This window comes from Prosopis cineraria, unplaced genomic scaffold (genome assembly GCF_029017545.1).
Source record: "Prosopis cineraria cultivar Desert tree isolate PC_DT_omini unplaced genomic scaffold, ASM2901754v1 PC13, whole genome shotgun sequence".
Taxonomy (NCBI): domain Eukaryota; kingdom Viridiplantae; phylum Streptophyta; class Magnoliopsida; order Fabales; family Fabaceae; genus Prosopis; species Prosopis cineraria.
The window spans coordinates 1,800,189-1,822,528 of record NW_026555344.1 but is presented as its reverse complement, the minus strand read 5'-3'; the positions used below and the strand labels follow the sequence as shown (position 1 = coordinate 1,822,528).

General features: G+C 32.2%; 3 protein-coding genes across 3 annotated transcripts; 1 reads left to right on the top strand and 2 right to left on the bottom strand.

Moving 5' to 3' along the window:
- Positions 1-286: 286 nt before the first annotated feature.
- On the bottom strand, positions 287-1,923 carry LOC129291581 (uncharacterized). Its single transcript, XM_054929035.1, has one exon. The coding sequence runs from the start codon at positions 1,672-1,674 to the stop codon at positions 865-867; it is 810 nt and encodes a 269-aa protein (XP_054785010.1). The 5' UTR covers positions 1,675-1,923; the 3' UTR covers positions 287-864.
- A 1,309-nt stretch (positions 1,924-3,232) lies between these two features.
- On the bottom strand, positions 3,233-8,704 carry LOC129290833 (BAG family molecular chaperone regulator 6). Its single transcript, XM_054927851.1, is given in 4 exon segments — positions 3,233-5,046; positions 5,338-5,977; positions 5,980-7,367; positions 8,413-8,704. Coding segments are annotated over 3 exon segments (3,645 nt in total). The 5' UTR covers positions 7,332-7,367; positions 8,413-8,704; the 3' UTR covers positions 3,233-3,393.
- A 6,330-nt stretch (positions 8,705-15,034) lies between these two features.
- LOC129291759 (uncharacterized) lies at positions 15,035-20,106 on the top strand. Its single transcript, XM_054929283.1, has 9 exons — positions 15,035-15,629; positions 15,731-15,793; positions 15,888-15,993; positions 16,337-16,379; positions 16,580-16,673; positions 17,297-17,384; positions 18,709-18,765; positions 18,841-18,919; positions 19,776-20,106. Exons 1-9 carry the CDS (start codon positions 15,559-15,561, stop codon positions 19,787-19,789), a joined length of 615 nt encoding a protein of 204 aa, XP_054785258.1. The 5' UTR covers positions 15,035-15,558; the 3' UTR covers positions 19,790-20,106.
- Positions 20,107-22,340: the final 2,234 nt, after the last annotated feature.

Genomic DNA, 22,340 nt, shown 5'->3' with positions numbered 1-22,340 from the left:
AAATGACATGTCTACGTAAACCAAGGCCCAAACCCAGTTCCTTGCTTGCCACTCTTTCACTCTCAAACAAGTTGAAATGATTCGTTCTACCCAAAAAAAAAAAAAGTTGAAATGATTCAAGTGGCTACGAAGCTTGGACTTTTGTTGTTATTGTTATTTTACTATTCAAATTGACAAGTGAGATAAATTTTCAAGTAATTACAAAGCTCAAAGATACGACATTACGTGCCTTTGAGCAGGCATAAAGCCTTAAACATTGGAAGAAGGGGAATATGAAAGTGCCTAGGTAAATCAACTCCTTATAACATTCAAGCACGAAGAAATAAAATCTAAACGTCAAAACGTAACAAAACACACGATAAATAATTTGAAGCAAAATGTTTCACTGTATTTCAGAGTTTGGGGAGTGTTATGTGTTGCAAACTACAATCCTAACCAGACTGATATTCCAAGATGTTTTTGTCCAAAATTCTTCAAAGGAAGCATGGATTAATGACAAACTGTAATTAACGGCCACTCGCTCCTATTCGAAAGTTTTGAGAGCATTATGTGCATTATCACGTAGTTAATCAACCGGAGAGAAAAGTGCACATGTGGGTGAGGTTCACACTAACAAGAGGTTGAAATCACCAAGCAAGAACTTCACAACGTAGTCTGGTTCCACATGACAAAAAAACCCCAGAAAACAGTGCACAAAAATGGGAAAGAAGGACATAGAAAGAGACGATTTCAATTCACCAGCTACGGTCATCTCTATCATTCAGCAGCTTGACTTTCCGAGTCCACGAGATTCTCTGCACCGTCCATCTGCATTAACTTCGAGTCCTTGTTTATCGAAATTTCATATACTCTCCGGACGTTTCTTTACATTTCCATATCTCCGGTCTCGGAGCTCATGTACAGGTTTGTCGAACTCAGATGGAACCTTCTTTGAGTCAACAAGCCGCACAAGAATCCCGGTGACTTCAGACCCTTGTTTCCTGCCAATTCTCTCACTCCGTTCCAATCTTTCAGAGCTGTAGACGCTGAGGACGAAGATGAAGTCGATGATTTCGCGTCGTCCGATAAATCCATAGAATCGGCGCAAGAATTCTCACAAGATTCGCTGGACAGCTCGTCTGCGTGCTTCGATTTCGACTTTTTCTTGTCATCGTATTGTTTCTCGCGGTTGTGGGCTTTCTCACCCATGAGGTCCCTGTAACCAATCGCTGAAATCCCATCAAGTGCCGGGAAATCCGAGCCTTCTAACACCATCGCACCAATGTTCATGACGCCCTGGAAACTCCCCGAGGGACGGCGTATCTGCAGTGCGCAAAAGGACGGCGTCCTGATAGAGTCGCCGTCGCTATCACTGCCGGAGCGGAGAATGTTACTAACGAGAAACCGCACAGTGCCGATCAAATGATCGCGGAGAAGACCTACGGAGTAGATGGCCACGGAGACTGCGGAAGTCTCGCTGGCAAGGAACTGCGGTGAGACGCGGAAGAGGAACTTGTCGTTCCAAGTAGGGTTCTCGCAGCCGATTTGATCGACACGGGTTCTGAGCTTGGTGAAAGGGTCGACCCAGGTCACGGCGTAGGTTTGCAGCCTTCGCCGCGGAGACGTAGGCGGTTTTAGATCTTGTGCGGAGATCAAGTTGATCTCCAAGACTTGATGCGTCCTCGACTCCGGCATTGCGCGCTCTTTCTTTTTCTTTCAGTGCATAGCCACTGCTGCCATATTTCTCCGATTTCCAGCGAAATCAAGAGCTGAGATAATTCAAAGAAGCGGAGTAAGAAGAAGTAACGGTTAGGATTCTCAGAGACTGAGAGGAGAGAACGAGAGTGGGGGCAAGAAAGAACGGTCTCGAGTGACCGAAAGGAGACGCAGCATGAACGTAACGGACTTCTGAGAGGAGGGGAAAATGTGAGCCGAAGCCATGGCAGGCCAGATTACAACACATCAGGCCCAACTTTCTGTTGTGTTCTTTTTAAGTTTTGTGCTTTTACCCTGCACCACTCATTAGAATAAGCTGGGCTTAGGCCCTCATTTTCACCAAAAAGGGGATGTATCTGAACTTGTTATAAAATTAAAAACAGTAAAATCATTTCAATAATATTTATGATTTAGATAGTTTGTTGAATTAATTGAAGTTTTAATTTTTGAATATTCTGATTTGATAATAGTTGAACTAATTTATCATATGATATTTTATATCAAAAAAATGATACGGGATTTAAATGGTTATGGTAACTCTATTTTTTTTTTCTTTTGTTCCATGTTGATAAAAAAAAATCTAAAAAAAATGCCGATGTTATCAAATGAACTGATAATCTACCCATCAAACTGCTAACTAGATTTTAGTTCTAGGTAGTCCAAAAAAAAAATCTAAAAAAGAATCTCGATGTTATCAAATGAACCAATCCTACTTAATCTACTCATCTAAGTGCTAACTAGATTCTAGTTTTAGATAAATCTCTTCATTTAAAATTATAAAATATTTTTAATCGAATCTCACATTTTAATAAAATAACCATCTACTTTTTAATTAACCTATTTTTTTATAGTTACCTTATTAAATACCCTATAATAAATATAAAATTATTATTAATAAAATATTTAAAAAAATAATTATATCAAAAATTAAAAATACTTTATATTTTTTAATATTTAATTTTTTAAAAAATATTTTATATTTTTAAAAGAAAGTATTATCTCGCAACCTTCGGCCCACATCCTTAGCCCTAAAATAGTTTTACATTTCTATCCCTCTCTCCGTTTTTTTTTTTTTTTGTCCTTAAGTTTATCCTTTTTGTGAGTAATCTCATAATCCCCTCGTTCGTCTACTTTCTTACGATATACTTAATGGCTTTTCCTTCGGCCATAACTCAGGATAGTAGGTGGCATACATGTACACCGTACAAACAGGGTAACAGTCGGGTTTCTACTTATTTAATTAAAAAAAATGAGGAGCGCCTTGAAAATCAAAGAAGAAAATATGCTTTTTGACTCCAAAGACATAATCAAAAACTCAAAGTCACACCAAATCCCTAAGATTGCCTCATTCTCTCATTTATCATCTAAAATAAATACTACGGAAAATGAAGGCTTTACTCGCTCCTCTTGGTGTTTTCAAAAAATTTAAAAAAAGTAATATAAGAAAGCAATTGCTAACCTACATAATCATGACAGCTTCAACAAACAGCCAAGAAATGGCGTCATCAATAGTTTGCGAAATTTACCTTCATGAAAATTGTAAAGCAAGAAAAAAAAGGTCGCTTTTTTATTTGCCCAAAAAAAAAAGGAAAAAAAAAATTCACATTTTTATATACGAAACAACATCACGCATTATTAGTACAACGAAACTCACACCCCCTCTCACATTCTTTTCCCTTAGCGATTAAGTTTGAAAGATCACATTGCAACACCAGTAATCCTCCCTTGTAATGGACTGTTTGATGATTTCTTAAATGATAGCTTGGAAGTAGGAGGCCTGCAATGTATTGTCCTTGCTCTTTTCTTTCTGGCCAATTTCTTCTCCAAGTCTTTCACCCTTCCTGTCAAATTAGATATCACAGTTAACTGTTCGTTCCCAGCTTCAAGCAACTTCTGCATCATCCTCTTTAACATCTCAGTTTCCTCAATGAACTCCTTATTAGTGTCCATTTCTCCATCTTGCTTGGAAAAGGGTATCTCTTTCGTAAGAGGTAATGTCACACTTGGTTCACCCGTTTTCTCAGACAAAACTTCTCTGTTCCCAGCATCAACCTTAATTACCTGCTCAGATTGTGCCTCCTCCACCGCTACTTCTTCCCCTGATGTTTTAATGACACTTGCTTCCTTTGCTTCCGAGCACGCGTCTTTATTGGCTACGGCATGCCCATCGTGTCCTATGAATGCTGTTGCTAGAGATTGCTCATCATTTTCCTCCCTCGAGCCACTTTCAACCTCCGCATTCTCTAATGCATCCCCTTTGAATCCGTCCTGCTCATACTCGACTTTTACCCAATCATCTGATTCTCCATTAGATTGTTCGTCTTCTTGTTCTTCCCATTGCTGCTGCAGCTGATCTAGTCGAGTTTCTTTAGATACGTCACCTGCTAAAATTAGAGCTGGGTTACCTCTCCCTTCATTAGTTTGTAGAACTTGTGCAGGAGTTTCAGCTTCCTCACGCTTCTCAGAATCGGTTGGATCATCAAATAAACCAATTGGCAGCTCCTCCATTTCATGCAAATCAACTGCAGTAACTGTCGAAAGTTGCAGCTCTTCCCTATCAATTTCATTTTCCTTGTTCTTCCTAAAATCAATATTATCGGCCTCTAGATCATCAATTACTCCTTGAAGCAATTCTTCCCCAACTTTCATGCCCAACTCATCAGCCTGAGTGGGATAGTCTTCTAGCTCAGATTTTATTTTGGGCTGCACCTCACAAATATCACAACCAGATGCCTCATCTGCACTTAATTTGTTGATAGCCTTCCTACAATCTATGTTATCAGCCTCCAGATCATCAACTACTCCTTGAGGCAATTCTTCCCCAACTTTCATGCCCAACTCATCAGCCTGAGTGGGAATGTCTTCTAACTCAGATTTGGTTTTGGGTTGCACCTCACAGATATCACAACCAGATGCCTCATCCGCACTTAATTTGTTGATAGCCTTTTTAACTGCTTCTTCCGAAAGTGGCTCTGGTTTCTCATTGAATATTTGATAAATTGGTGAGCTTGATCTACACTTACCATCATCAACAGGCAAACTGTGAACAACAGATTGCAATTTCTCCTCGTCATGGCTAGGATCACCATCCTTAATCAAGAGCTGATCTTGACATTGCTCCATCATGACTTGACTCGCATGAATAATTCTGTCAGAGGAATCTTTTTCAGATACTGCTATTTCTTCGGATGGTTGCCCAGACAAACCATGACTTTCTCGAGTAATTCCCTCCGAAGAATCCTCCATGTGCTGCTGAGATTTTTTTGTAATAACAGAATCAAGCTTTTCTTGCAAGAAAGTGAGCTCTCTTGCAAGGGATTTTCTCATCTCCCTAAAACTTGGATGTAGGCCCTGGTAGATGAGAGAAGAAATAATGAAAAAGTGAGCAGAATTGAATTGAACTCGAAATCCAATTTTACCAAAAAAAAAACCGTTAAATTAACAGACCTCTAAATACTAAACAAATAAAAACAAAGGCAAACTGTTTATCCCTGCACAGGGAGAATGAGCGTCTAATTTCTTAATTTACTGCAAAAATATCTTGCCTACTTTCAAATAGAAGGATTATATCATGTTAACCACGCATGCATGCAAAATGAAACAAGCGTTTAAGACATCTTCAAATAGAATCATCATGCGTACCTGTATAGTATCCAACTTCAACAAGAGTCTCATTATGGTCTCTCCAATTGTGACTCTTTCCCTCTCATCAATTTGATTGTTAGATGATGCATTTAGAGCTAGAATGCTACCCCTAACATCAGTCACATGCTTACTGACTTCTGCTATCTGCTTCAATTTTTTCAGTGGTTCCCATTTCCTCTCCTGGAAACCACGATAAGCAGCTTGTATCAAAACAGCAGCTTCTGTATCTGACAAAATTTTTCTCTCCTTTGTATCTCTGGCATCCGCTGCTTCAATTGCTTCCTCCTTAATTACGTCATTTACCTTTCTTCTTGCTTCATTTTTATTAGTCTTTTCTTCATTTGCCCAACTTTCTTCCGTAGTTTTTGATGGATAGTTATTCTCATAGATTTCAGTAGTCATGAAGGGAGTCACCTGGCTTTGAGATCCGTTGGTCTGGTTTTCATGTTTCTTTTCAGTTGATTTCTCCACAACCTTAATGCATCTATTCTTGGGCTTAATGTCCTCAACGATGTTTGAATCATTCTGAAGCTTCAAATCAGCCTGTGCTATATCATGGTTGTCAAATCCATCTCCTTCATTCCTCTCACCAGACAACTCCACCACCTTAGTAGTTCTCTCCTTTGGCTTTAGATCTTCACTTACATTTGATGCATTGGGAATCTTGCATCTGCCGCAACCTTGTCATGAGCACTCGATAAAGCAGATACCTTGGATGTTCCATTAGCTGATGTAGGGGAATGTGTTTTTGAGGGACTAGGGGATCTTGAGCTTCCACTACCATTTTTCTTCGTTGGTAGCGGATCAACTCTCAAACAAACTGGAGGCAGCTTGTATTTTTTATTTGGAGAACCAGATTGTGTCTTTGGGCTAGTCTGAAACTCCTTGCTCACCATATTTCCTTCTGTCTGCTTTACAGGAATGTCTCTTACTCTTCTTTCATGGCTCTCAGAGTCACTTCTTTGCGGTTCCATTTTCTTGACAGGGATGCCTTTCTCATCAGTTTCTTTCCTATCATCAGAACCACCCATGGTCGAAGCATTTCCATTCGTATTGCTAGTGTTTGAGACATGATCACTAGAACAAGAAACTACCGGAGCAGAATTGAGCGCATAAGGTACATCTTGAATAGAATTCAGAGAAGAAGCGCCCTCCTGGTCTTTTGTATTGTCACCTTCCTGCATATTGTAGCTAGGGATCCAGATTACAGGTAATGCAAATTCTCTCCCATTTCTTCCACTCTGCTGCCTTTGCTTCATGTTTCCATCATCAGATTTCCTCATGACATCATCAATCTTGCCGTTCTTGTTTCCTCTTCGATTGCCATCCTGGATCATGTTTCCAAGACTATTGATGTCAAATGGGAACCATCCATTCCACACTTGAGGCTCCGGTCCATCAGCCTTGGCGCACCCAGAAGGCATTCTGTCATGCTGATCACCAACTTCTGCTATATCAGGCTTTTTAAGCTCTTTATTACCCATGTAATGTGGCAGTATCCAAGAAAATGGATAATTCTTCAACTGATTTGGATCCACAACATGGTTCACTTTCTGTTCAGCATCAGGTTCATGCTCTTCAATCTTCACAACTTTTCCTTCCTCGTGGCTCAAAGGGTGACTAGGACACCCACAACAGTGATGCTCTCTGGGCATGCATTTGTCATATTCATACCTAGGCAACTCCATAGTGTAGGGTGGTGGAGGGGCATAAGCAACATAGAAAGGTTCAGGGTATGTAGGATAGCCTCCAGAAAAACACATTGGTGACGGATAGGCCGGCGTGTAAGTCCAGTAACCAGGGAATCTATGGTGGCCACAACAGAATTGCATCGGAGTTGGATACCCATGACCACTAATATAGGGAAAAGTTTGTTCATAAGCCGAGGGTGGTTTGGAAGGATCCACATTCATTTGAGGTTGATAATAATGAGGGAATGGCATAAAGTTTTGCTTATAGGGGTGTGAGTCCGTGCTTCTATATGCAGGCATTACGTTCACCAGAGATTGCTAGCCAAAGCGCAAACACTGCATTTGAAAAAACAAAGCAATAAGAAGATAAATAATGCATCAAACAAAATGATGCGCAAATGTGAACCAAGTCACGATTGGCATATTCAATTATGAATTCAAAATATTTTTGTTCTTCAAAAAACGGATTACCAAAAATACAAATGGATACCAATCACGGGGTCTTTAACAGATAGAGAAAATAAAAATATTCCAGATCACTCTTTGATCGTGATCTTCACATAATTAAAGACAACCAAATGGCTAATTTCATTTTAACAGAATAAAAATTGTTCTCTCTGAAGTCCCACTACATATCAAGCACATAAATTGTAATTAATATAGAACAATTACTTATAGTGTCAGTAAGTTTTCATGGCAAAATTATTTCAAGTCTCTATAGTTTTCACCCAAGAATTTCTGAGTATCCTATTAATCACTCAAATGGTATAAAAAAAATTCAGCTTTGTCCACACTACAACGGGAGAAAAAAAAATTTCAAATCCTCCAAATATCACGCGAAAGTAAGCATTTTGAGTGATAGATGAAGGAGGGAAAAGGCCTAGATACAGCATCAAACTTCCACCTCCTCACTGCACCCAAACAAAAGGATTATCTCGTAAGGGCCAATTCTGCTATCATTTTAACGGAGGAAGAATAATTCTCTCCAAAATCTAGCACCATAAAAGATATTATTCATCCGACTTACTTTCTACACAACTGCAAACAACTCAGCCATGGTTCTAACTTAAGCATTGTTCTCTAACATATCTCCACCTCATCTTCAAAAAACGCAAAAGCTAAAACAACCATATCTAATTTAAACTAGAAAGAAAGTTTGAGAGCCTACAAATATCACATATAAGTGAGCACTTTCAACGATGTAGAGGAAAAACTAATAAGAAGAAAAGGAAAGAGACCCTAGATTCATCAAGGTTCCACCTCCGCTAATCAAAATATAATTAATCCTATTTCAGTTTTCTACTCACATCCAGCAGCTCAAAGCCCCAAATAAATCACTCATCAATCGAACATTACAGAGAAGAGAAAAGGGATTACTTACATTTTATTTTAATTTCCCGGAAAACAAACAACAAAGCAGTTGACAAAACACCAGCCAAACGTTTCCACCCGATCCAGATGACTTAGCTATCGATGCAAAATCTATCCACCAACCCAAAAGCAACGGATCAAAATTTGTAAGCGCTGTTTATCAACAAGATCAAAGCTTTCAGTGAAATCTCTGTTTCCGAACAGAGATGCAATAAATGTCCGTTGTTTATATAGGATATTGCGCCAAAAGACAGATGACCGTTTGAACGAGAAAAATCTGCCTCCTGCGTTTTCGAGATCTTTCCCGGATCTCCTAATGTGGAATCCTCTGGACTTTTCGCTTGTATATTCCAGCCACGTGTATGCCTTTGGTTGCAAAGATGTCAGATGATAGAACTTATACTTTTCCTTTCCAGCCACGTGCATGCTTCTGAACTGTTTCTTCGCTTGTTCTCGTATTTAAAAATATAAAATTTTTTAAAAATTAAATATTAAAAAATATAAATATTTTTAATTTTTTAAAATATAATCATTATTTTTTTAAAGTGTCTCTATTAATAATAATTTTATATTTATTATAAAATATTTAATAAAAATAAATATGAAAAGATAAAATTAGTTAAAAATAGGTAACTATTTTATTAAAAAGTGAGATTCAATTAAAAATATTTTATATTTTTAAATGGAGTGAGTGTGTTCTTTTATCAAAATAACAATTTTAGGATAAAAATTTTTTAACTTTGTAAATTTAAAAATAAAGGGGCTAACAATAAAATACTATCAAATTACATGACTAATGATTTACTTCATCAAAATATTATAATTTTACTTAAATTTTTTAACATTTTAAATTAAAAGGATTATTTTATATTTATTGATAAATTATATTTTTGTAATTTTTCAAATAAAAATTTTTATTTTTTAAATAAAAATTATGATTAAAATTTATTATTTTAAAAATTTATTTTTTAATAATAGAAATTACATTTAAAAAATTATAATTTTTTATTTAACTCTTACAATTTATAAAATAAAAGTTGTTATTAAAACTTGTCATTATTTTTAATAAAGGTAAGATAATCCTTTCACTTTAAATTTATTGACATAAAAGTAAATAAAAATTTTAATAAAATTATTATATTTTGAAAATTACATTACTATTTATATCATTCAAGAGAATTTTATTGTCATATTCCCTTAAAAATATGATGATATAAAATAATAAAATGTGTATTTAATTCAGTATTTGATAGCTTTTTTGGGATAAAATCATCAGTGAGTGTTTTGGTAAGTTTTGGATTAAGAAAAATCTCCAATTAACATTACAATAGATTGAGATTTGTGAATTCAAGTCAGAATAAATAATGTACTTATAACATGATTTATGTTTAATTTTTTTTTAACAGATTAGTCAAATAAATTAATTTTTGTTTTAATAATCAAACTCAAAAACTAGTTTAAATGTATGATAATAAAGAAAGAGATGCATTTTTGCATATAAAAAGGAAATATATGAATTTCAAGATATATATTTTTGTGGCTCATTTAACATTTTTAAGAAAAATAATTAATTTTAAATTACAACTTTTTTAAAAAGATAGAATTAAAAAACTTAATAAGCTGTTAAATTCTTAATTCTTGGTTCTGATTTTTCTTTATTAGCTCTGGATATTTTAACCTTTTAAATTTTTTCACATATACCATAGATATTTTATCTTTTAGATTCAAAATTTCATAGAATATAATTAGTTTCCCAAGATTGATCGCTAATTTGTATCAATATATTTATATATTATAATTTCGAAGGGCATATATAAGCAAAAGCAGTGACAAATTATTATATAATTATATTATAATTATGATATACATGCATACACTCCCTCTATTTTTAAATATAAAAAAATAACTAATTTGTAAAGTTTAAATATATTAAAATTTATAAAGTTTAAATATATTAATTAAAAAAAAAGCTGATAAATACTATGAAGACCCTTCTATCAATATGAATATTCTAGATTAGCTTGTTGACAAGTAAAGAAGAAGATGGAAGAAGACTGAAGAAAATGGAAGGAGACTAGTTGAAAAGACAAAAAGTGGTGGAAGAAAAAGTCAAAAAATTTAAGAGCTAAAAAAAGTCTAAACCTATATTGTCTCTTGTAATAATTCCTTTAACTTTTCATTTTGTCAAAAAGCATGATAAGTATAAGTCTATAGTGTCTTCTTACTTTTTCATTTTTGTCAAAAGTAATTTTGTTTTGTTGTAATTATTAGGGTTAAATTAACTAAAGTTATGTAACTAAGGTTCGAATGCCAACTCTATATAAAGCCATGTAACCTCTAAGGTAACACACACTTCTACGAGAATCTTAGAGCTTTCTTAAACACTTGAGTTCCCTGTCTCCATCCTTGTAATCTTGCCTTCTTACTATCAATAAAAGTATTCTGTTCAATTATTTCTTTCTTTGCAAGTATTGAAGATTAAAAGGTATGACTGAGTAATTTCTTTTTAAGGGTTAAGGGGGGATTATTATGTTTACATTCTTGTTTTATTTTTTCTAATTCTTCTCTTTCTTTATTTTCTTCATTTTCTAATAATTTTTGTAATTCTATTTCTAATTCTTCATATTGACTTTCCATTTCATCTTCTATTTCATTTATTGCCTGTGCCATTATGACTTATCATACTTTGTTCAGTTCTTAATCTTTCTGTATTATGTTTTATTTCATCTAATTTTTTATTAATTCTTTCTTTATTTTATATACTTTTTGTTTAAAGGTTTGTCATATTCTTTAAGTCTTTTTATTTTTTTCTCTAGGGTTTTCTTTTTTTAACATTATTTGTACTTTTCTGGTAACATATTTATTATTTCTTTTTTATTAAATAAATGTTCTAAATCTTTTATGTTTTCATTTATATAACAACCCAAATGTTTCATTAAAAATGTATTTGTCCAATTTGCTTGATTACTTATACTTTCTCCTTCTCCTCCTAATAAAAAAGGTATTAAAATGCATGATAGGTTTTCTACTGGTGTGTAAGAACTTTTTGAAATCTTTTTTTGTTCTACTTCGTACATTTTTTGTTCAATTATTTTTATGATATTCATTATGAAAAATTTTCTAACGCTCCTATAATTACAATGCTTAGATATAGACAATAACAGTACTCTATATGATTTATATCTATTGGTTTATTTATATATTCTATTGTTTTAAATCTAATTGATTCTGCAATTAATTGTTGTAATCTAGTTTTATCTATTTGTAAGTTATCAAACAAATAATGATAATGATATAATCTCTTAAAGAAAGTTGTTAACATTACTTGACTTATTATTTGAACAATTATTTGCCCAATTGCAATACTATCAGTCAAACTAATCTACTATCAGAATATTCAAATTATTCAAAACGACAAGGAAAGCAAGAAAGCAGATAAGGAAAGCAGGAAAACAGGTAACTGAGTTAAACAATAATAAACTTTAGGAATTAAGAAGTTCATATTATCTTCCTCTTAACGTCATTTTGACCTTCTGCTTTGATACCATAACTAAAACAGCTAGCTATGTATTGCTATAAGGGTTTGACCGACACTAATCCGAGTCATAGCAGAACATAAAAGGTTCTAAATCCTGTTTCATACTGAGATTAACAAGCCGAGAATCTCAAAAGTCTGGCTATAGACATTTTACAAACCACTTTCTTCAGACCAGCATAGCACAGTCTTCCTTCATTTTCCATTGGAGGCGTAGCTATAGCAACACATAACCAGCAATTTCCCTTACAATTCAAAACTTTTGTTAAGCATCAGATAATAATCCCTCCTTTGTAATAAGAGGAAAAAAATATATTCAATGAGTTTGACTATAAATCAAGATTTTTTCAAATAAAATTAGAAGAATAAAGTAAAAAATATACTGTTTTTAGTACATCAAAAGGATTGTATGAATGGAATGTATTACCTATGAAATTTCATAATAGTCCTAATATATTTCAGGAATATGTGACAAAATTATTATTGCTAATAAAAAATTTTGCTGTAATATATATAGATGATATATTAATATTTTTAAAAGATAAAGAAAAACATAAAAAACATTTAGAACAACTTATAGATCTCATAGAAGAAAAAGAATTAAATATATCACCTAAAAAGGTGAATTAAAAAAAGAAAGAATAGAATTTTTAGGACAATACATAACCAATAATAGAATAGAATTACAATAATATATTAGTAAGAAAATATTAAAATTTGATGAAATTAAAAATATCATATATTTTAGTACCTTGTTAGGAGGAGAAGGAGATAGTATAAGTAATTAAGCAAATTGGACAAATATGTTCTTAATGAAACAATTAGGTTGTTATATAAATAAAAATATAGATAATTTAAAAATTTATTTAATAAAAAAGATATAATAAATATGTTACCAGAAGAAGTACAAATAATGCTAGAAAAAAAAGTTCTAGAAAAAAAATAAAAAGACTTGAAGAATGTGCTAAACCTTTGGAACAAATTATATATGGAATAAAGAAAGATTGTAATGAAAAATTAGAATTACAAATATGTGATAAAGAAAATGGAACTAATTATGCAAAAAAAAAAAAAGAAATAAAACAAATACTAGAAATAGAAGTAGAAAGAGAATTAAGAGGAGAAAATGAAATAGATGAAAAGGAATGGGAGAGTTTGAGAGTAAAAAAAATTAAACTAAATGCTTATAATTAATAAAACAAATTTATATAATAAAAATAACTATTGATTTTATGAGTGGTAGATAAAAAATATAATAAATAGTCCATGAAATTTATAACAACTTGTAAATAAAAAAATTAAACATTTAATTTTAATTCCTATAATTTGATCTAAATGTAACTTAATTCTTGAAATTTGATTTATTATAACTCAATTTTTATATTTTTGACTCAATTGTAACTTAGCATATGAACTTTGAATCAGTACAACTCAATTCTATGGTTGTAAACATTTGAAATGTGTATCCTTATATTTTATAAAATAAAATTATAAATATTAAAACTATTTAAAAATTTAAGACTAAAAGTTTTAGTAATTTAAAATAATATTATTAATTTTTAAAATATTTTTAATATTTTTAATTTGGGTAAAAGTATAAATTTGGCCTTCAAGTATTTTTTTTAGAATCTTTGGATAGCATGTACTATAATATGGTATGAAACAAATTCTTAACTTTTAAGAATGAAGCATCCAATGACTTTTCTTAATTTCTATTCGATAAACGTTAAATTCTCATGTGAAGCCACAATTTTTTAATTAAAAATGATACATGACACTCCATTTTAGCAAATAAATGTGCAAGTCTAGCGATAAATTATTTTTTAAGGAGTATCAGATAGTTTTTACTATAAAAAACAAGTTATTCAACAGATTCTCATCAATTTTGACCAAATGCTGTAACAATTCAAGTAAAGTAGCAATTTGAATTATGATGCTGCTAGGTATGGGAGAAACGTGGTTCAATCACTTTTTATATATATATATAAAAATAATTTAAATTGCTACTTCACTTGAATTGTCATGAAAATTTAAACAAAATCTTATCTTCTTCATTTTCCTCCTCCTCCTCTAATTTATTAGTGTCATTTTCATAAATGTTTTCAGATAATAACTTATTGAGTATCTTTTTCTTGAGATGAGACTAATAATGAAGACAAGGAGATTGAAAAAATTGACACATTGTGAGTTTCATAAGTTTAAAAATAAACAATGTTAGACAGTCAATTTTTTTTTTATAATAGAGGTTACTCAATACTCCTCAAAAAATAATTTATAGCTAGATTTGCACATTTATTTATTAAAATAGAGTGCTACATGTCATTTTCAATTGAAAATTTGTGAGCCCCACATGAAAAGTTAATGTCCGTTAAATAAAAATTAATGAAAGAAGTTGGATGTTTCATTTTTTAAAGTTAATAATTTATCTCATACTGTTTTATAATATAGGTTACCTAATATTTTTGAAAAAATAATTGAATGCCAAATTTGTATCTTTACCCTCATAATTTTTCTAAAATATGGAAAATAATATTCTAAATTATTAAAATAGAGGGATTGAGTTATAATTAAATAAAGATTAAAGTGACAAATGGTAAATTTTTTTCTAGTTAAAGACAAAAAGATATACTTTTTAAATGTAAAATAATTTTTTAAGAATTAAGTACTAAAAAATATTAAAATATTTAAGATAGAATTATTATTTTTTAGGTTACTTTAATAAATACATTATTTTATATTTATTCTAAAATAAAAATAAATAGATAAAGATTGGCTTTAGTTTAAAGATAAGTCAGCATTACAACCATTTTTTTTTATATTTGAAAGTACTTTACTCCCTATTTCCTTTTTTGTCTAGGCAGCTCTTCTTTTCAGTTTATACTCCCTGCATCTTTACGTATAAGAAGTGTTTTATAATTTTTTTATTTTTAAATTTAAAAATACTAACATATTTTTTAATAAATGAATGATTATATTTTTATTATATTAAAAAAAATATAAATATTTATTAATTTATTTTTTATTTATAATAATTAAAGATAAAATTAAAATGTTGCTCTGACTTTAATTATATACACAACGGAGGGAGTATATCCTGAACCAGGACCGGCGAGCACAACAGATGGCAACCACGGGTGAACTCACCGACAAACGAGCAAGAGACGATATATGCAAGAACCCACGGACAACGGACGGCCAGTTAGGAACAAACAATACGATGCTAACCTCGACGAAACCCACGGCAGAACCCACAGACGGTGACGGCGGCGAGAAGGAGGAGGGGGGCAACGGCTTTGTGAAGACTGAAGACAAAGGCAAAGATGAGACCGCGACTGGCGATCTTGGGCCAATTATGGATTTTGGGCTATTCTTGTGTCACAATGAGCCCCCCTTTATTATCCACAAACCATTTTAAGCATTACCATTCCCGATGCACCGCCTCTCCCCTTCTCGGACACTACCCTCCTTCTGGCTCTTTCGCTCTAAAGGCAGGTAAACTGTGTTTACGAGTTTAACCAGTTTTGCAAAGCCATCGCATCGTGTAACGGTGCTTAAACTAACCAAAGAGGTTTCAAGGCACTCTTCGCTTGGAAATCTTCTTGAGCTTGTCAAACAAAAGAGATGGGTAGAGCCAAAAAGGGCCCCAAATTTGCGGTCATGAAGAAGCTTGTCACCGCCAAAGCAATCAAAAAGTGAGATACATAATTTTTTCTGTACCCACTCCTTGGAGTTTCATGGTTATTTGGTATTCGTGATTTTTTGGGGTATAAATTGTATGTTGTGTTAAATTCAGTTGTAAAGAAGAGGTGTTGAACCCTAAGAAGAAGGACCTTAGCAAGGAAAAGCTGCCAGAAACGTGTAAGCACTTATGCTGACTATTCTTTGAATGTTAAACCTTAAATTATGATACTTTTTTGTTTGTGACCTTCGTTTTAATTTCCATGATGAAGCCCTTATTATCCTTCGTCGCTGTTCTTTGCACACAACACTGAATTGGGGCCTCCTTATCGTGTTTTAGTGGACACCAACTTTATCAATTTCTCCATTCAGAACAAAGTGAGGGCCTTTTATTTTTATTTTTATTCTTTTATGATTTTATCATGGTTTTCATTTTATGGAGTTTAGCTTATTTTAAATTGAATATACAAGTTTGGCTCTACGACTTTGGATTTCCGCACCAGTTTTGTTTTGTTCATGTTTCTAGTACTTGGTCCATGATGCCAGTTGAATTAAATTTTGTGCAGATGTTGATGTTTCTGATTTTCTTCTGTTATCTTTACAGGCTCCGTATAGTAATTTAACATGTAATGGCCATAAAATTGCTAGTACAAAAGGTGCCACTTTCTTTTGAATAATCTGTGGCTTGGTGTCTCACGTGAACTTTTGTGTTGCCATGTAGTTGGACTTGGAGAAGGGAATGATGGACTGTTTATATGCGAAATGTAAGTTTTAAGCAAGCTACTATCTGTCTCGTGTTAATTTATTCATGTGGTGAATTTTATGCATGGCAGTAGAGTTCTGGGTTCTAACACATTTATTAGCTATTAAGGTGCTTTTATAGCCCTTTTTAGGAGGTAAAAGACACTATTGGTTGTTTCATTTCTGAATAACATTTTTTCTTGTTTCTATTCATACACTCAAGCTACTTTTATTTGGCATCCAGGCATTCCCTGTATCACAGATTGTGTGATGGCGGAACTTGAGAAATTAGGCCAGAAATATCGTGTGGCTCTCAGGTAGGTGCTTTGTCTTTTGCTTTTATACATTCACATAAATTATTTGATTGTTGTATATTCTCATATCTTGGCTGCACCTGTAAGATAAAAATTATTATTTGCATCCCCTGCATGACCTGGCTTGCTGCATGTTTATAGTTTGCTATTTTATTTCCTTGTGCTTTGGCTCTATTACACTTTGTCCTTTGCAATTTGGAAAGTGTCATTTTGCTCACTTAAGATTTAGTTCTTTAGTTCCCTCTTTACTTCAGAATAATAAATGCACGAGTTTTACGTCCTGTGTTCCTAATTTCTTGTCTGAAATCCCAATTTCAGAGAGAAAAAGTTACACAAATGGTGGCGAGATAGACAATTGCAGCTTCTGATGCTAAAGGACTAAGCCACAAGGAACCAAATAAGATTTTTGAAACCATAAAATGATAGATTGTAAATCCACTGGGTTTCTCTAATTATTTCTTCTTTTATCATAGTTGTTTTCCACCATCCTTATTCATTGTGTAATTATTGACCCTTTTTTATCATAAAGTCAATGACATAGCTCAGTAGTGAAAAGAAACTAATAACTCGTTTGTTAGCTCACTTTTTGAGTAGCTGATTTATCAAATATTTTCTATTTATGGCAGGATTGCAAAGGATCCTCGATTTGATAGGTTACCTTGTACTCACAAAGGGACCTATGCGGATGATTGCATTGTTGAGAGAGTTACTGAGGTGTGATTTATTTTGTAATTTCTGTTTAATTTTGATTTCAGAATCTCCTAGAGAAACTTGATTATTATTACAGTTTTCTTTGTTTTTAAGAAATTTTAAATGTATTCGATTGTCTAAAATAATCTTTAATTTTTTAGGCTTGATTCACCATGTGTATACTTCATCTGGACTACAATATAGGGCAATAGTAACTATTTCATGATTTTCCAAAAAAGTTGGGTGAAACCTGAATCTTTTAAAAAAATTTATATCTTTTCCAATTATCCCCTCACTAAATATTCTATATCAGTGCTTTAATCATGACAATTGAAATTCTGATTTCTAAGGCATCATTTTTGTTTTAAAAAAGTAACGAATGAAGTAGGGTATGAGTAGAAAAACAATTATAAAAACAACCTAATGCCTTATATTTTGGATCAAATAGAGCTTCTAAAAAATGCCCTATATTGTTGTGTAGAGGGAGTACTGTATGTATTCCATGCATTAAGGGTTTCTGTGGATGGGGCTAAGAATAAAAAATCTGATTTTATTTGTTAATTTCAAGCACGTGAAACTCGACATTCCTCTTGTATAGAGATCAAGCGCTTTTAAGTGAAAGATTCCTGGAAGTTAAGGATTTCTTACTGTCTTACTTTCTTTTCGTCTTGGGCATTTTTTGGTTTTTTTTTTTTTTTTCCCGGGGGGGTGGGTGGTGGGGTTGTTAAGGGTTTGGATCTTTTAATGATGTGCTTATCAATCCTAGAGCTTTCAAAGAAAGTGGTAGGCTCCATGCGTAGATATTGGCTATGGCTTGGTGGCAATTGTTTTCCTAAGTATTATCTGATGACCCATTTCAGAAGCCTTAATTGCAATAATTTAGTTAACTGGCATCCATCCCTCTCGTTGAAATGCAAAGTTGAACCAAGAGGATATTGTGATGTTTATAAAAACAGGGTCGTCTTTCTTTATTCTTTGACCTCCTTTTTTTTTTAAATTTTTTTTTGATAATTTGCTGTGCCCAGTCTATGGGTAGTCGATTCTTTATTGTTTGACCTCCTTTTCTTTTGTTTTCTTTTGTTTTTTGAATTTTGAGAATTTGCAAAGCCCAGTCTATGGGCAGTCGATAATTTAAATGCATATCATTCTGTAATATTTGTTTCATCCTATCTCTTTGCGTGCTGTTTCTTATTTATGAACTCTATACTACTAATTCGAATTGTTCTCAATTCAAATCCATTCAAGTGTTTATTTTCTTATTGAAGTGTGACTGGGCATGTGTATCTGTTGCTTCCTTAATTATTGTTCATTTTATCCTATTCATCTCAAAGCATTTTGTTGGATGCAGTTTAGGTGCTTCATTGTTGCAACATGTGATCGTGACCTTAAGCGAAGGATTCGCAAGGTAAAGTTAAGAATTGTTATTCTTCCTTCCGTTGTTGAAATTGGACCTTAATGTGTGAACTTGGATTTGGTGCAGATTCCTGGCGTACCAATCATGTACATCACTAAACACAAGTATTCAATTGAGCGCTTGCCTGAGGCAACAATAGGGGGAGGTAAATATATATTTAGAGTCTTTACTCACAGACTGAGATGGAATTTTGTTTTTGTTTTTATGAGCTCTGTTTGTTTGTTTGACCTAGCCTATCTTGTATTTTAAGCCCGTTTGATGGGATGATCAAAAGCTTCTTTAAGCCTGCCTCATGGCTCATTAGGGGCTCATTTGGATTGTGAAATGTTAAAGGGAATAAAATGAAAAAAGTGATCTTTTTTAATTTTTTTTAATTGTGAAATGTCATATATATTCTTAGATAAAAACCAATAATGATAGGAAGTAGTTGTTATTGAGTAATAATTATAAGTATATATTAGATATTTCACTTCTCATTTGCCATGTGATGGGGAAATGGTTTCCTTTCTTCAGTGCAAACAAAACGGAGCCTAGGTTTTTTTATTCAATTTGGCATGGACTTACTGTAGCCCCTTTAGCAACTGCGTATAATTCTGAAATTCTAAAAGATTATGATATAAACTTGAGGCATATTATCTCTTATCCTATAAGGCCTTCTTTAACTAATTAGGAAAACATTGATGCTTTATTGGCATTAGAGACAGCAAAGCTTCAGCTGAGATGAGCTCAATGTCTTGCTGTATCAAGACATTTTTATTTTTCGGGGTCTTATCTACCTGAACTTAAAGAGTCCTCCTCAATGAAATAAAATATAAGACTTTGGTAGTTAATAATCAAGTTCCTGATTATCCTGTCAATAATCATGAATAGAAAATGATCATTAATCCACCGGGCAATTTTAGAGCTTTTTCCACATATATTTTTTTTTTTTGGCATTTTTAACGATCTTTCTAATTTCATTTCCTCTGGAAGCTGATTCACATTTGTGGCTTTTAATGCAGCTCCAAGAATTTGATCACGTGGGTTGATGGGTTAATCCATGACGGTGATAGAAGTTAATCTCCATTTACGGTGGCTTGATTGATGTTGATCTCCCAGTTTTTGGCCTAATTCCTTTTTGTTGCTTTTGTTTTTGTTTTTTTGCCAAAATCAATTTTGTTACTTGGGGCGGCCAATTTTTTCTTGTGTGTCGGGAGGGAGCAGGGTTCATGATGGGGTGCAATATGAGTGGAGACTTGTGATTCAATTTTTTGTTTTTGTTATGTAACAAAAAACAAAAATCATGTATAGATAGATGTTTTACGTCAGTTAATATCGTGCTCTCCTACTTAACTTTCTTCTACAGAGTCATTTTTTGGTTGAAAATGAGGAAATCATGAAGATTCCGAATTTCATCATGGAAGATTTAGGGCCTGTTGCTATCTGTGCAAATGCCCGGTTGCTAGGACTAAAAAAATAAAAAATAAAAAATGGATTATTGCATACGAGTAAAACGCTGGTGCCAGAATGGTGATCAAGTTTTGGCCATCAATGATATTTGAGCGTCAATTAATAGTTGATGGGTATTATTAAAAAAATTAGTAGTTTTGAGAGATTTTTTTTATTGTCCAAATTTCCAATTGATATTTTATTGAGCGTCATGAATCAACGAATCAACGTCAACATGTGGCCTGCTCACTGCAAGTCTTAAAACGGTAAAAAAAAAATCACTTTAAGCTTAATACCTTTTGATATTACACTGCAAGCTTAGAAGTTTTTGTTGCAATTTTTCTTGAAATGAAATTATAATTTTGTCTTTATATGATTTGAAAACTCAAATAATGTATAATATAATATTTATAGATGCACGATACAATATTTATGCATGTCTAATTAATTTGTAGGTTAAAATATGCATAACACAAAGTATGTATAACACAATATTTATGAATGCACAATACGATATTTATAAATTCTCAACATAATATTCATGCATGTTCAATTGATTCATAAGTTAATTAAAATAAAGTCACGTAGGATGTACAACATAATATTCATGAATGCACAACACAATATCTGTGAATACATAGCACAATGTTTATAAAATCTTAATACAATGTCCATGTGCGTTCATGCATTGACATTTAATCGAGAATGTATGAACATTGTGTTGTATATTATGTGCTTCACTTGTACATTTTATTCAACTTACTGATTTATATCAATGGATATTGTGTTGTGCATTAATGATTATTGTTTTGTATATGATTTGAGTTTTCAAATCAAGAACAAAATTATATTTTCACTTTAAAAAAATTACAATAAAAATCCTTGGGTCTCCAGTGCAGTAATAAAATATATTGGGCCTCTCTTTTAAAACCTGCAGTTCAATCCCCTCAATATCTTATGCCAATTTCTTACTGTTCACTACTACATTGAAAAAGGTCAAAAGTAGTATGAAAATGTTTGAGATAAGAGACCGGCTATAAATTTGAGATTTAAAGGAACAAATTATGTAGTTGTATTCTATATTTATGAGTACCTTTTTTTATTTAAAATACATAAGACTGTTTATATTGGAGGTAATGGTAGATAATAAATACTTTAAAAGATCTCAAGTTTCCCAATTGAATAGTTATTTCCTTCTTTTCAGTTGATTAGTTTTTAAAAATCTTTTTGACTTAATAAGGACATATTTGTTCACATTATTTTTATAAATTAACAAAAAGATGGTTTTCAATTGACATTTTCAAGTTTCGAATCCTCTATTGTGGTTGGAATTATGGTTGTTGTTGTGGTTGTCATGGTCGTCATCATTGTTGTAGTTGTTGTCATGCTTTTTTATTCCCCCCCCCCCCCTCAAGACTGTCATTATTCTTTTAAAAGTCCCAGTATCATTATGCTGATATGATTTTATTATAGTTGATTGAAGTTTTGCAATGTTAAGAAAACCAGTTAGATTAGGGTATTTGTTCATGTTTTAATGATTGGATTGTGATTTGAATTGTAGTTCAATTGATTATAAATAAATTAATATATTTTAAATAATACATGAATAAAATAAAAAAAATAATCATATATAATAATAAAAATAATTTTTTCTATTTGAAACAAAATAATATTAAATAAAAAATGTAATATCTATCTATATTCTATTTGTTAATCCAAAAAATATATATTATTTCACAATGTATAATCTATAACTTTAAAATATATACATATATACATATTTTATGTTTATTTCTTATATATTTGTTCATTTTTCTTCATTTATCAATGCTTATTAGGTATAAGTATATATAAATAATAGTTTATAAATATAAATTAAAATTTTAAAAAATAAAAAGTAAAAAAAATAGCATAACCAATTTAACTAGTGTTTCTATTAATTCCATCAATTTTGACCAATTTGAGATCAATTCAATTGGTTTTTAGCCTGTTCTTAAATATAGTAATTTCATGATATAAATGGAATAGATTTAGGATTGATTCTCAATTCAACTAGTTGAGCTAATCCAATTCAATTCTAATAACACAGGAGTTTTGTGGGAGGATAAGTATATTACAATTTTTACTCATAAAAAAAT